Source organism: Prenolepis imparis, unplaced genomic scaffold (genome assembly GCF_030444845.1).
Source record: "Prenolepis imparis isolate NDT839.2.m4 unplaced genomic scaffold, iyPreImpa1.0 SCAF_7, whole genome shotgun sequence".
Lineage (NCBI taxonomy): Eukaryota > Metazoa > Arthropoda > Insecta > Hymenoptera > Formicidae > Prenolepis > Prenolepis imparis.
In genome coordinates this window covers 838,736-853,839 of record NW_028141165.1, presented here as the reverse complement: position 1 = coordinate 853,839, position 15,104 = coordinate 838,736, and the positions used below count along the sequence as shown (strand labels likewise).

The following is a 15,104-nucleotide window of genomic DNA, read 5'->3' as shown; positions in this document are numbered from 1 at the left end:
TGAAAATTATGTCTGAGATATAACGCGGCGCATTCTCCGGTTGTTGATTGCGAGTTTGGTTTTAGTACGCTTGGTTTCGCTCATCGAGTGTACTTCTCTCGTCAGGGAGTGCGAGAGCACCCTGAACCATAGCTGTAGACTAATGATTCCGTCTGAGTGGGAAATTGACCACTAGGGTGCTGAAAACCTTCGACCGCTGGTCGAGAGAAGGAGAAAGAGAGAGAAGAGGTCCATTGTCCCGCGGACCTTAGCGAGTGCTTTTCAGTTTTTTAACGGCGCTACGCGAGGAACTTGGAGAACGCATCCTCCATACAAGTTTCTTGCACCACGGACCATCGTGATTCCGTAAAAGAGATTTTGCTTTACATCATCACTCGTATGATCAGTCGGTTGACTTTCACGAATAATCGCCAATTCACACTTTGCACTATTCGGAAAGCCGAAACTAACAGAGTAGTGCTCCACTTGATAGATCAACTGAATCGTTTATTCTCGACAAATATCCTTCTCTTTAAAAAATAAAAGACTTGATGTTATTCAACTTAAAAAAATAGTAGCTAGCAGTCTGTAAAGTGTCTGCCATGTAAAAATGCAAGTTTACATTATAATGAGTACTGGTTGTACGTTGTACAGAGAGAAAGAGAGAGAGAGAGAGAGAGATCTGATCTCAGCGCAATAACCACAGGGCGTCGGTATTTACGTAAAGCTGCGCAGAACAACGAGATCTGAAAATGGCTGCAGGCGCTCACGGTACTAACATATAAGTGCAACTTTGCGAGAACGTGTTTAAAAAATGCGCGCTGTCGTAAGAAAGATAAAAGTATAAAGAGAAACTATCGAGAAGAGAACTAAATATATTTGTAATATTATATATATATATATATATATATATATATATATATTATATTTTACTTTTAAAAAAGAAAAAGGTAACGAGATAAGGAAAGAAAAAATTCACAGTTGCTCAACATTTTTGAAAAATTGCATTATCTCGAGAAAAAATGCGATATTCTGTAATGTTAAAAAAATATTTAAAACCTCGTATCTCTTTCTCTCTTTCTCACTGATACAGATAGATCATGATGGCAAGATTACACACACTTTTCAGTGTGCAGAATCATTGATTTTTCCTTCGTTATAGAGTAACGTCGCGCCTATATCGGTGAACGAACACAGTCTCGAGTGGACATGTCTGTCTCCTGCAGAATACTATGGAAGAGCATCGTTAGAGCTAGGCTGTTAGATTGCGCAGGTGGTCACAGTGGACGTGGATAGATGGTCCATGGCGTGGGCAGCAACGACCGTGGTCCCTGCAGGCGAGTTCTCCCCTGCGCTCTCTTCTCTCTTTCCCACCCTTTTCTTGCCTTCTTCTCCAATGAAAGACAACGCGTCGCAGTCTTGTCTCTTATCCCCGCGTCTCCGCATCCTTTTATCCTTGAGCCGTCGCATTGGCACATTATCCTCCTAGTTTTCTGCTTCTGTAGCACTGCCGTTCGCTCTCTTCTATTCGTGCACTCGCTAACTTCATTTGCCGCGCCTTTTCTCATCGTTCTTCCTTTCGCCCTTCCATCTCCACCATCGACGCCGAAGAGGCTGTCCCGCTGGACGAAGCTCTTTCAGTATACGTCAGTCATTCGGGCCGCATTACTCTGTACCTTGAAAATATTTTCTGCCAACTTGCGCATCGTCCTGGAATGACCTGTACGCATGCACGCACGCACGTATGCGTTCATGCACGTATGCGTTCATGCACGTGAGCAGGCACGTGCACGAGCGTGCGCGTAAGTGTAACGTTACCGATTCCTCGACGGCTCTCTCCGCCGACGGCATCTCGACGTTTAATATCTCAATGTCCGTTAAAACACGATCATGCCTCTCTCCGTATCGAACCTGCCTCTCTCTTTCTCTTTTGGTCTTTGGTATTTTTCTCGAGACAGCAAAGACTGTAAATATCTAGAACTCCTCGACGATTGCACGCGAGTTTGAATGTTGGCTGGGGGCTAGTCAAGGTAGAAACTTGTATATGCAAAATAGGCGGGATTAACAGGAATCGCGAAAACAAAGAGTTGTAAGAATAAGGAAATTATTTTATGAATTACATGCTATCTGTAGATACAAAACAGGAAATCGAATATTATAAAGAATCCTGTAAGACTTACTGTCATGCATTATTACAAGAAAAATGTGCACGTCGATAAGACATATCGAGAACGTCCACGGAGAACGAACTTCAGGAGTCCATCCGTACTGTGAAGCAGGGTAGAAACAATCAAGTTTTGAAGGGTTGACTCGAGCGGGGGGATCAAAGGTTGAACGAAGGGGCGCGCGGTTTCAACAGCCCCACTGAGTGGCTATTAGGCACCCCCAAGCCAAGCAAGAGCAATTTGCTATAATCATTACCATTCAGGATCTCCGAGCCGAGAGGGCCCGTTCGTCTCTCGCCCTCTTTGGCCAAGAACTCATAGCTTATGCCAGTGCCATTGTCAACGGCGAGTAATGTCTGACCAAAGCGCTACGCCAAAGTAAAACAATATCTAACAGTAGTCTACGATTTGCAGAAAATAAACAACCGAGACATTATAAAGATAAATCGTGCATGAAATGCATTTCGAGAGAAGAGGAAAAATCGGGAGAAGAAATTTTATACGTAGAGTGCAAAAATGTAAGATGTTTTTGCGCGATATTAAAGGATCGATTACTAAATTGCTCTATTAAAAGAAAAAGGACAAGAAAGGAAGAGAGAATAGCGCGTAGCGAGAATAGAGGAAGAATCAAAGAGGAAGAAGGGATCAGAGGACGCATGAATGTGCCAGCAAGAACAATTGATGAAAAACGGCGCGAGAAACAGCGCGTGGTTGCGTTTCTTGGAAAGTCTGTCCAAGGCGTAGCGTAGAATGAAGGAGAGGCAGCTGTGTCGCGGATGCAGCTGGAAGGCTGCATGTGCGCCGTCGTTGCGAGATACCTTAACGTCTTTCCTTAATGTTTTCTCCTCTCCTCTCGTACTTCTCACTCTTTTATCCGCTCCTCGCGTCAGAAGCGAATTATCGACGATAAAGTTGCTCGAGGAAGGAAGCGCGTCGTGGTTTGCGCGTGAGAAGCAGTCGCGCGCTAAGTAAGAATCTCTTTAACGCTTAACGTAAAATAATGCCGTCTAGAGAGATTATAGAAGGCATAGATTATAATACGCGAAAGAGAAAACCTCTTCGCCGCGACGACCTCCGGCCAAAATGGAAACTTTGCGAATGCATAATGCAAGTTTCGCATAGAGAGCGTTAACAGAACTGACTCTGTTGCGCTTGTAGAATCGGAACAATCTGCCCGAATCCGTCTACCTGCTTGCCAGCTACAAAACACGACGTTTCGCGGATGTTCCGCACCGCCCTAAAAGTCTGTTCATTCGGTGACGTCGGACGGTCGGACTCGAGGACTCGACAAGTCTAGACTGCCGGCAGACGTGGCAAAACGACGATATATTCAGTCTCGTCCCGCTCGCTGACCACAGTCAGCGGATGGCTGCCTTTACACGGATCCTACTTCCGAGCGAAAAGACTCACCGCGAGAAAAGAAAAGGATCAACGGAATAAATTATATTTGCTAGAAATTTACAGACTCTCTCTCTCTCTCTCTCCTCTCCTCTCTCTTTATCCTTTCTTCTCTTTCTCTCTCTTTGAAATACATAGTCAAAGGTGAAGACAAACTATTGATACGCTCTTTCGCCGAGCTTGCTTCTTCAAAATTACGATAGGTTGTTTGCGGTTTCGTCTCAGCGGTACGTTTCTGCGGTTTTGATTGTCTCGTACGCGATCTCGATCCTAGATTTATGTATAAGGTTTTCGGGAACATGGATTTCAAACACACAAGGGAGGATACGCATATATTCAAAATTTCTTTCTATAGATTCGTAGGACTCTATAGATACGATAAAAAATATACGGCTATTAACGATTTTCGCTATAACTTCGTGTTGCCTGGCTTTTCTTTCTTCTATAGCTTTGTTTTGATCCTTGCGGCCAAACTCAAAATCTCACACAGATTCTTTCTTCGTACGCTTGCACGCGACTTTGTTGCGAAGACGCATAATAAATGGTTACCATCGAATCTGTACCTGTATCTGTTCAAGAGAACCTCCAAGTGATTCGTGTCGTAATAAATAGCGATGCGGGGAGAAGAGCGAAGGGGAGGAATAAAAATAACAAAAAGACATCGTTGGAAGCGTTGGAAGCTGTTATTGCCATTACTTTGCCTGTCTACCTTCCTTGCAATGTTGCGGTATGCATTATGTATGTGAGAGTAAACATTGCAAGTTTTGCGAATTAGAGATTCGACGTTAGTTCAAGACTAACACATCCTCCCATTTCTACCGATAAATACTCGTACGCGGTTGCAATTTGATTCTCCGATGTCTATTCGAGGTAGACAAACTATAACAAATGTTATTTCTCTCTATTTTTTATATTCTCTCAATTTTTCTTGTATTTATTATTTATAGATAAAGATATATTTAATGTGTAAGTAGAGCGAGTAAGTAAGCGAGGATACGAGAGAGAGGCATGTTTACTCGCATGGAAAAGATATGAACCGTTGAGAGATCTCTCGCAGCAACACTGCGATCTAAATAGGCAAGTTTCTCGTTATCTGTCAACGTGCCATCAAAACGGAATGGCTGTTTTCTCTTCTTTCCCGGTGTGCCTACAATCTGCATTACATATCTGCAAAGCAAGCAATTTATTTCTACAAGCATGCGCTTTGCGATACGTATCTTATACGTATGTATGTCTACGTCTATCGTGCCTACGTGTGTCTGCTCTCCCGGGCGAAATGCTCCACTAGAATGTTCAAGTCCTGTCACGATAGTTGGCTGCGACATCGCGTATAAGAGTATAAACAATACTATATTTCTAATATATCAGTCTGCTTTGTGTGGACGGCATAATGATGTTAAAAGGAACTCGCGCGCGCGCGCGCACATGTAGTTTTCGTAGTCTTCGTAGTCTTGCAAAAAGTACGTATATTCCGCGTTGTCTTGTTACGCGCGTGGAGATGTGTGTGCACGAGAAACATCGGCGCGCACGTGTGCAGCGTAAATCTTTAGGCATTACCGATGCGGAGCCGCGTGCAGCGCGAGAGAAGGCTAGCTGACGCGGATATACCGTCGAGAATGGGAACAGAAGCTGCGAGACATTGTTTCTTTGAGGAATCTCCGTATCCCGCCACGAGAGAATAAGAATCGCGAAATTAAATTCTCCAACTATGTATGTATCGGCGTCGGCTGCCAACCACCAACTATGCAGCATCCGTAAAAAGAGATGCATCTTTGCGCATACTTAACGTGCAAAGCTTTCTCGAATGTACAGAAATATGATCGCTAATATTGTACATTTTAATTATATTATTTAAGTTTTATACATGTTGGAGATTTTTTTGTAAAATATTTTGACTTCTTAATCGCTGAATTTTTGAAAGTCCGCCGTTTTATAAAATACCTAAGCTTTAATAGATAAATTAAATTTATAAAAAAAGTTTGCGACGCACATATATATCCCCCTTACAATCTATCATCCTACAGAAAAATTCAACTCTCCGAACAATTCCTCTTCTCTCTCTCTCTCTCTCTCTGGTCTTAGATGCATCCTGTCCACGCTCTTAAGTGACAGGACGTTCCGTAGCATCGTCACGATTCCACGCAACCGCCGCAAACCCTCCGGGGAACACGTAATTACGCAACACTATTGGCAGTATGGTAGCATAATGTTCGCCTCAGGTTACTGACGGATTCTGACGGCAGTTTCGCCGATTATGCGCCGCCAATTCAGCATGCGGAGGGTACGAATGCGTATATATGTGTACGCACGAAACATCCATAGTCGCTTATCTATCAGCGACGAATCGAATGCGCCTAGACGACGATTGATCACGTTCCATACGGGAACCAATGACGTTTTCGATGAAGGATCGGATCAATTTATTCACGCGGCATTTCATGTATATGCTATCGATATTTAATCTCGATATAGAAGCAAGAAGAAACCGATATTTCGCAGTCGATGCACTTGTCCTGTCGAGTTTTTTTTGTTTGTTTCAAAGTATTAAAAACAAAGTCGCAGGATACGCAATTATTCCGAGATCACCGCGACTCTCGAGATCCAGTTGTGGAGTAAACTCAATTCCTCGGTTCGCGTACTCCTCTCCGTCTCCTCTCTTTCTCTCGACCGTATGTTAAATCGATCAAATCGGTGACATCCGCATATTTTATCCCATCTCTGTTCCGGCGAGTTTTTGCGCCTTCTTACAGATTGGTAGACTGACTCCGACTATATCGAGTTGGTCCGTCGCCGATGACTCGTGACTTCCCGCCGAGTATGAATGGAGGGTCGCGTAACGTCGCTTCGTCTCCAAGATCCTCGTCTGTCACCGTCTCGAAATCGCAAGAAACGCGATCGCCAGAACGCGTTAAGAAAATCTAATAAACAGATGTGGCGTTGCGTAACGCGTACAGTAGTACTGAAAATCGTGAGAGGAGAAGAGAGACACGTGTTCGTTTGGTAATACGTCGTGCAACGAAAAAAATATAAGATAAAAAAGATGAAAGTATCGGAAAAAAATATAATAAAAAATACAAGTACCTAACATATAATTATTAAGTCTCTATAATTAATTATACGCGCGTTATTAATTATAGAAATAATTTACTATTTTTAATGCTTCCTTAATTAATAAAATAATGAAATTCTTATTAACATTGCTTCTCTTTTATATTTAATTTAGAAAAAAGAGAAATTTATAATATGCAAATAATATTGAAATATAAAAGATCTGGCTCTCTTTTTCTCTCTTTTTTGTAAAACAACCGAGTGTGTCGAGAGATTACGATCGCGACACGCCAAGGAGACTGAGGCGAATAGAGCTGGAGCACAGCTTCACGCAAATCGAATTTTCGTCGTCCTTGCAACGACCCGCGCAAAAACAGCCGTTGATAAACGAAAGGCCATTCAGTCCGGTAGACCGTTTATTGAAGAAAGTCTGAGGCTGCATAGTAATCGAACAACCCCCAGCAAATTCTCCGTGCGATGCTTTCCGAGATCGATCGATCGCTTTTTGCAGTTCCACGGAAGAAACGATCAAAGATGAGATCGTACAAGGGAAAGAAAATTTCGCTACCTCTCTCTTTCTTCAACCTACCAAAGACTTATACTTTAGCTTAGCGTTCCTTCTGTCTCACATTTTGCATCCCCTTCGTCCTTTTCGCTATCTCCCTAAGCTAAGCTCGATGACGATCCCTATACCTATAGACTTACGCGACTGTTGTCAGTCAAGTCCTCATCTCCTTCTCTCTTTCTTTTTTACTATTTTCTTCCTCCGCACACTCTAATCATTCTGCTATCCGACTGTCTGTCTACCTCAGACTTCGTCAAGAAACAGTGACTGCGCGATAGGCAGATGGCTTGAGCCGGACCATATACAGACTAGATTCACTCGTCTCGAGTCATCGCACATGTATTCGCGTTTAACCAAGATGCTGCGACGTTATATACGCTGCTCAAAAAGTGAAAATTTCAACAATCTTTTATTATTGCTAAAATTATAAAAAATGCTATATATTTAAATATAAAGTCGTGCGAATTGTTATATTTATCGTATATATGCGTGATATAGACTTCTGCAAAAAATATTCAGATTATAGTTTTATTTCTCCGATAGAAAGCTTACGAATAATTAACGACTGAAAATCGAGCAAACAAAAACCTGATTAAATAGTCGAAAAACTAGTAGCCAAAGGGCAGTCGATTGTTATGCACTATCGGATAAGGTGCACCATCATTCATATTGCGCGAGCAATAGAGACAAAGTCTATACACGTACTTGGACGTCACGTAATGATATCAATTAGTGCATCGCTGCGCGAGGAAGGATGGGAGGGTGCGGGCTTCCGTAGTGGGGTAGTCTAGCGGGTAGTTGCGACGGGGTGCGCTGCAAGGAGCGCATAGTATCCCTGGTGGCAGATCCAGCATCGTCACGTGTCCAGGGGGCGGTACCGCTTTGTCGGGGGTCGCGCCGCGCCGAGCCGCGAGGTATAAAAGAGACGTGGACCAGCGGTGCATCCACCAATCACCATTGCATCTTGTCGCTGGAACGGTGTGTATATTGCACTTATCTTCACGTGCCGAATTTTCTTGTCTCTCACGTCTCACGCGTCATTCGAGATGATTTACCGCGACTGACAAAGATTTCAACGGCCGTCATCTCGCTCATTCCCGCTCGCGCCGAACGTTTCGAAACCAACCGGAAGTCGCTGCTTTAACGTCAACCCCCTTCGTGTCTTTGGACGGTGGCGAAAAATATGTAAGACCTGAATGGTATCTGTCTTTCTCAAGTATCTTTTTTATGATTCGGTTTTACGAGATGCTATGCGATTCTTGCCAAATTATGGAGTTTCTATTCTTATTCTTAACCGAATATTGCATTTTTTATATACTGCCTTTTTTCCTATATAATACTAAGATTATTTAATATTCCGATAAAAAATTTATTTGACAGTTGTGTGTCATCATTCACGTACGCATTGATACATACATTGATTGTACAGTATAATTCGATTATTTTATATTTTTATTGTTTTAAGATAATGAAGTCTCTAGTCGCTACGGATGTGTTATTCTAAATGAACAAGTGTCACCTGTAAATATAATGTACCACAAAGTGCTCCTTAAAATAAAATTAATAAATACAATTTATTAAAATGCATAATTATTTTTATGATAAAAATTTGCCAACAACTATTTCATCTGCAGATAAACTTGATAATTATCGGCAAATCGATATCTATTTGAAATAAATGTATTGAGATAAACGAGAACGCGAAGTCGCAGAAATTTGGTGAAACTTGAACATTGTTAGAGCTATCGTGAGAATAAAACGTTTAGAAGGTAAATCGTTTAGAAAAATGCTTTGCGATCAAGTGAGGGGTAAAAGTCGGATCCATCGTGAATTGAACAATATTTCACCACATATTGCCCCGTACGCGTAAAATACGCGTAAGCTCCGTGGTCTCGGCTCGATCGAACAAGTCTTCTTCAACTCTCGCAGCCGGCGAAACCGGAAAATTCTCCGCTATAAACTTCCGCGCGAGGGACACGTAAAAAACAAAAGGAAGGAAGGAAGGGAGGTAGTCAAAGGGAGGCGCGTAGGTGGATCCTGTAACCCGTAGGCAAGACGGAAGAACACACGGAGGAACGCACGGATGCGAGAGGAGGAATGCAAAGGGTATGGAGGACGAGACAGAAGTAGGATGAGGACAAGAAGAAGAAGAAGAAGAAGAAGAAGAAGAAGACGAAGAAGAAGAAGAAGAAGAAGAAGAAGAAGACGAAGAAGATGAAGAAGAAGATGAAGAAGAAGAAAAAGATGAAAGAAAAGAAAAAGGAAAAGGAGAAAAAAAAGGAAAAGGATAAAGAGCAAGAGAAGAAGGGGAGCTGCAATAGGAGGAGGAGATGTACAGGCATGCAGGAAGGCAGGCGTGTAGGCATACAGACAGATAGTCGCCGTCGTCGTGACCGCCGCCGCCGTTGCCGCCATCGCTACCGCCACCGCCACCACCGCCGCCACCACCACCGCCGCCGCCGCCGCGATCGCGCGCTCGAAGAAGGGAAGTGGGGACGATACAACGCAACGCGGCCGCGTGTACAGGCTGCTTTTGCAGAGCTTCGCTCGGCATACGGCGAAACGTTTCGCCTTGTGCTGCTGCTGCTGCTGGCTTCTGGCTGCTGACTACCAACTGGCCGTCGACTGCTTGCTCCTCTCAGTCTGCCGGGCGGCCTCGCGCACGTTTGGTTTCCACCGACGAGAATCCGCGCGTCGCGCCGCGAAGCGAACTCGCGGAGTTCTCGTGGAGGATCGACAATCACGTCGTGAATCTACCGAACGCCGCGTCAAAAATCGAGGATAGCTCTAAAGAAAGAAAGATAAATCTGTCGACGCTGAGAGACGACGCTGAGGTAAATCGCGAGATACCATTCGTGGTGGATTTCCGAGGGGATCCACGAGATTGGCCGCGCAAAGGAGGCAGCCGAGCGTGGAAGGCACGCGGAGGGTTTAGGGATCGTGAATTATATCGAGGACACGAGAATCCTTGTATATCGCGACTCACTTGTGCAACGTGCGTTTCATTTCGTAATACTCGCCTATACGCACCCACGTGTCGCGATGATTCGCGACTGGTGGCATCAAGTGTCGTGCTTCGATCGATGAATCAAGCAAGGAAGGGAGGCGTTCGCGAAGAAGGCGACAGGGCAAATAGCGTACGCAAACGATATACCGCTCTTATATACGTTCGACACGAAACTTTCAACCATCCACAGGTGTTTCAATCGATCCATTTTCGCGTGTCCTCGTGGATACGTCGCGATACGTCGCGATACACAGTGATCAGAATCAAAGAACCTTCTCTACATGATTCGATGAAAGAGGTTCAGCAAAATTAGAAAAAAAACCTTAATCGCCCGTGAGAAAAACTCGTTATTGTTTGCATGTGTATAATTAAACAAAAGGAGTTCGAAATAATAAAGGGAATTTGCGAGATGACAAACAGAAAGATCATTGAGTTTCGTAGCATTTAAAACAAGGAAATACAATTTGGATACCAATCAGTACAAACAAGAAAAAACATTTAACGTATTATAATGCAATAGCGTAATATAAGTGTTTAAGTATAGAGTAGTAAAATCAAATTAATAGAGTAAGTGATTAATAGAAACTCTTTCTCGTTAAGACAATCGTGAAAAAGATATTGCCAAAGGAGAAATGGTAGCGCAAAATTGTTCAATTTATATTTTTAACATATCAATCGAAAAAACAATATTATAATTAACTTGGAAACTATATGTGTAACCATAGGGACTATATAGAGAAAATATACAGAGAAAGAGAGAGAGAGAGAGAGGCGGGGGGAAGATTGCATTTGTGTTCAATATGTCACAATATATTGTATATAAATAAATCACGATGATACGCGTGATTTATTTCAATTCTGACGTCGCGTCTGTTTCGAAGGATAAATTCCGATGATAATTTCTGTAATCTATGACAGACGAGCATGCGTGCTTGAAATGACGGTGACAGCGTGAGAGACAAGATTGAATTGTTATCGAAATCATCTCGCACTCTTGACGCGAAAGGACAATTTGCATTTTCAGATGCATTTCAGATTTGCGTTCAAATGAATCCGTTTTTCAAGAAAGGGGGGCGTGCGCGCGATATACGGAAAACGAGATCCATGACATGAGTCCCGTGGGCGTTGAGGAAAAACAGTGATCGGCCACGAAAATCCTCCGCGCGCGGTGAAGAAAAAAAAAACGAAGATACGTATATTGGACAGGAATCGGTACGGGGCAGATGAAATGTGAAGCACGAGGACGGCGCGTCGTAGATCTGGCGGGAACGAAGGCGGAAGTTGAGAAAACCGAGGTGAGATTCACCGCAGAGATAGCGGCACGTCGGGGGAGCACCTGGCGCGGGCCGCCTGAGATGACGGCTTTGCGACAGGATATCACGGCATCCCCGTATAGAACCTTCCTCCTGCTGTCACTGATCGGACTACTGCTCCAAATCCATTCGGCGACAGGTAAGTGTCTCATTCGATAATTCTTTCGGCTTTCGAAGCGTCGCTTCGTTATACGAACAAATTTTTATCTTATAAAGTTCCCACTTTATTATAAATCTCTTACGGAAATTTTCCTTCCGAATTAATGTTTTTCCATAATCGAATACACGATCGCTTCTTTATATGTTTATGTCAGCAATTTGCACAGAAAAATATCGAAACGATGACGACGTTATAATGGAAACTTTTATCCGTCGTTTCAGTTAAGTCGAGATTTTTATAATCGGGGAACGTTGTTATCAACTGGAAGCATGATTTAATGGAAAATTGACTAAAACAGCGTTTTCTCACAATGTTCTCACATCTCACGACGGTATGCCGTTGAATACGGCCTTCTCTCTTGTGGTTTAAGAGTTATCTTTATCATCCAGCAATTTGCAGCATTGTAATACCTTAGTATACAATTTGTAATTTGTGATTTCACAGGACTATAATTTCACAGGACTATAATTTCCCAACATTGCAATTTGCCGTTGCGGCTTAGTCTGCTACGTGTTCGTCCAATTTAGCGCTTTACAATGTACGTAGTGAACGATTTCGTGAATCGAGCGAAACGAAACGCGACTCTGAGCATTTGATCCTCATACAATTTCGTATTATTTTAGTGTCGTATTTGAGCACAGTTTTCTTTTCCGTAAAAACTTATCAGAACACAGAGAGAGAGAGAAATAATAGGATTAGGCTCTAGATAAAATAGGCACATCGATGATGCACAATTTTCTAAAAATTAATAAATTATTACGCCACATTTTCTTCCACATTTGCATTTCGATCGCACGCGAATCAAATATCACCGTATCGCGCATTATTTACGCATACCGTGCATCTTAACGAACCTAATACGCTGTTTGCTTCTTTTACGTCCAATTAAATTATACGAGATTCGTATTCCCCTGCAACAATGTGTCGCAGAGTTGCAGCGGACAATCTCGACGATCGTCAATTATCCCTACAATGCCAATTAAATTAGTCTTGTCGACGTTGCTGATTACTCGTAGAAATGCATAAAACGATCGTCGGCCGTCTTCGGACAGGCGATAAAGTGCGAATTAATTCAGCGTTAATTCAACGTTTGCACGGCGGCGATCGCCGCAAACGCGGACAGCGAGACGCGAGCTTAGCGGGGCTTTAAAACTTCATTAACGTTCGCGAATCGAATTTTACGAAAAGATTCCAAGGGATGAAAATTGCCTAAGCCGTGTTTTCCTTCCAAAATTCGAAAGCGCGCGTTTTGAGCCGGCGATTAATCTTTTGTTGCGTTTGTGTGTATAATGATATAAGCCTCATCTTTGTAAAATTTCTATCGGCTAAATTGATTTCGCGATTTATTTTTGTCGTTGTACTACGCCAAGTCGCGTGAAATAATTTTGCAAGTAATTCGAGAAGACGCCCTCGATAAAAATAACCAAGTTACGTAGACTGATCAAAGATTCAGGTTAAAAATTACAAAGGATATAGAGAAGAACTTTAGCGCTCTCTCGCCGAATCTCTGACTCTTTTAGAGACCGATCATTCTGCACGGGGGGAGGGAGGAAAGGGGGAAAGGGGTGCCGAGTCTGATATGGATGCGGAGAAGCTAAGTAAAAGGGACACGCTGAAACTTAAAGAGAGAGGAAGAGATGCACGCACGCATGCACGCGTGCGCGCACGAAAGGGAAGAGAAAGAAGAAATAAAGAGGGGAATGGGGAGGACATATACGAAGCGGGAGACAGAGAGAAAGAAGAAAAGATGAAGTGAGAGAAAAGGGGGAGGGGGAAGAAAGCCTGGTGTAATGGAGGAACCAGTTTGCGGGTCAGTGCTCCGCATCAGCGAGAGGCGCTTCAGCCTCTAGACGCGCGGACGATGCCACCGGGTGAAAGAAGGACGGGGACGGGAGACCCTGCGGATCCCGTGAAGGACGTGAAAGAGGAAGGAAGGGCCCAGTCGAGATAGATAAAAGGGAATCGTTCGAGAAACGCTGCGATTTCGAGATTTCAGCCTCTCTCTTGTCGTCTGCTCAAACAAAATTAATCGTACTCTTATCTGTATTATTATCTTTCCAACGAAAGAGAGCATACGCTGTGTTATATATTTTCAATCGAGAGATATTCAATCTCACCGTGTCGATTTAAATATTTAAATGCTGCGCTACGCAATTAAAAGTAAGCTCGAGCTTCTTATATGGCATAAGAAAAAGATGCAATCCACAATTAATATAGATAAATTTGAAATATAATGTAATATTATAATATCATCAGATATCGTATTAATAGATCATATACTCTCTCATAGCTCTCGTAGCTCTCGCGTGTTGATCTTGAAGCAGACCATGATAATAAGAAGAAAATCCATGCAAAGATAGAGAGCGCAGCGTTTTTCGAAAATATACTCCAGTTTTCAGTACGCATAAAACTGGTTCTATTAGCTGGGCGTGTGTAGATGCATCGGATTAGCACCTCGGGTCCGTATCCCTTAGCATGGGTAACGTGGTAAAAACAGTTCGACGAGCATGACCGAAGGCGCAGCAGTCCCGGGAGATGGTGAGCCTGCGATAAAACACTTGAGTTATGCGTGCGCGTGCGGTTGCCTTCATATTCCACGCGAAGAAAGTTAGTATTCGAAAAACTGCGAGATATATTACTCGCAATTGTCACGCGCAGATATCAATGACGCATGAATTTCACCTCGTTTCGATGCAAAGCAGACAGTCTCGAACGACCTCCAAATCTAATCAATAACCGCGATAATGAAATCACCCGCGTTTACGATCGAAAGACTTTTTATAATAGACCTTCTACTTAATATTTGAAATTAGTGTTTGTCCATGAACACAATTCTCAATATCAATTATCGTAAAAAAGCCAGAGGGAAAATGAGTAACGCATCGCTATTACCTCATTGAAATTTATAATACGATGTATACGAGCATTACACGTCATCGATGTCAGCTGTTCATTTGAGAAGGATTCCACTGACATCCATGAGACAGAAAGCATGACATACACAAGTGAATATATATGAAGTAGAAAAAATTGGCAATCTTGTCTCGAGTCTGGAGAGTCAAAATTACCCGACGCGTACGCGAAGAGACAATACCGCGGATGACATTCGCGATACTTTTTTTTCGGCGGGTTTTTCGAGATTTTCAGAGAACATTTGCACGGGAGAAAGGCAGGGGGGAGATGGAAGAAGAGAAAGAGGAGGGACTGAAGGGGGAAGCTTATGGTTTTGGTCAACCGGTCGAGTCGCCGCGCGCGCGCGGGGACAATCTCCGAGCTTGATGACTAACCGCGTGCCCGTCTTGCCCGGACAAGAACTCGTCTCCCCTACGGCACGTCGCGAATACCTGTCCAGCGCTTGCTGAAGCAAGCGCCGATCTTTTTACCACCTGCTGCCGTCCGATCCCGCGACATCCCGTGTTATTTCGTCAGCGTGTCCCGGAACGTCCCGAGACGATTAGAGTATATCGCG

At 43.3% G+C, this 15,104-nt stretch overlaps 3 protein-coding genes across 5 annotated transcripts in view; 1 reads left to right on the top strand and 2 right to left on the bottom strand.

Moving 5' to 3' along the window:
* Rme-8 (receptor mediated endocytosis 8) overlaps positions 1-15,104 on the bottom strand; it is a 55,379-nt gene that overhangs the window by 31,990 nt on the left and 8,285 nt on the right. The window lies entirely within an intron of this gene.
* Accoas (acetyl coenzyme A synthase) overlaps positions 1-15,104 on the bottom strand; it is an 82,056-nt gene that overhangs the window by 58,686 nt on the left and 8,266 nt on the right. The window lies entirely within an intron of this gene.
* LOC145938518 (follistatin-A-like) overlaps positions 8,083-15,104 on the top strand; it is a 29,019-nt gene continuing 21,997 nt past the window's right edge. Inside the window, exons 1-2 of one of the 3 annotated variants that reach the window (XM_083042219.1) lie at positions 8,083-8,133; positions 11,187-11,614. In XM_083042219.1, coding sequence (XP_082898345.1) covers positions 11,386-11,614 — 229 coding nt within the window. In that variant the 5' untranslated portion in view covers positions 8,083-8,133; positions 11,187-11,385. Of the gene's footprint in view, positions 8,134-9,776; positions 11,615-15,104 lie in introns of those variants that run through there. The other 2 variants (XM_083042220.1, XM_083042218.1) reach the window with 2 other exon arrangements.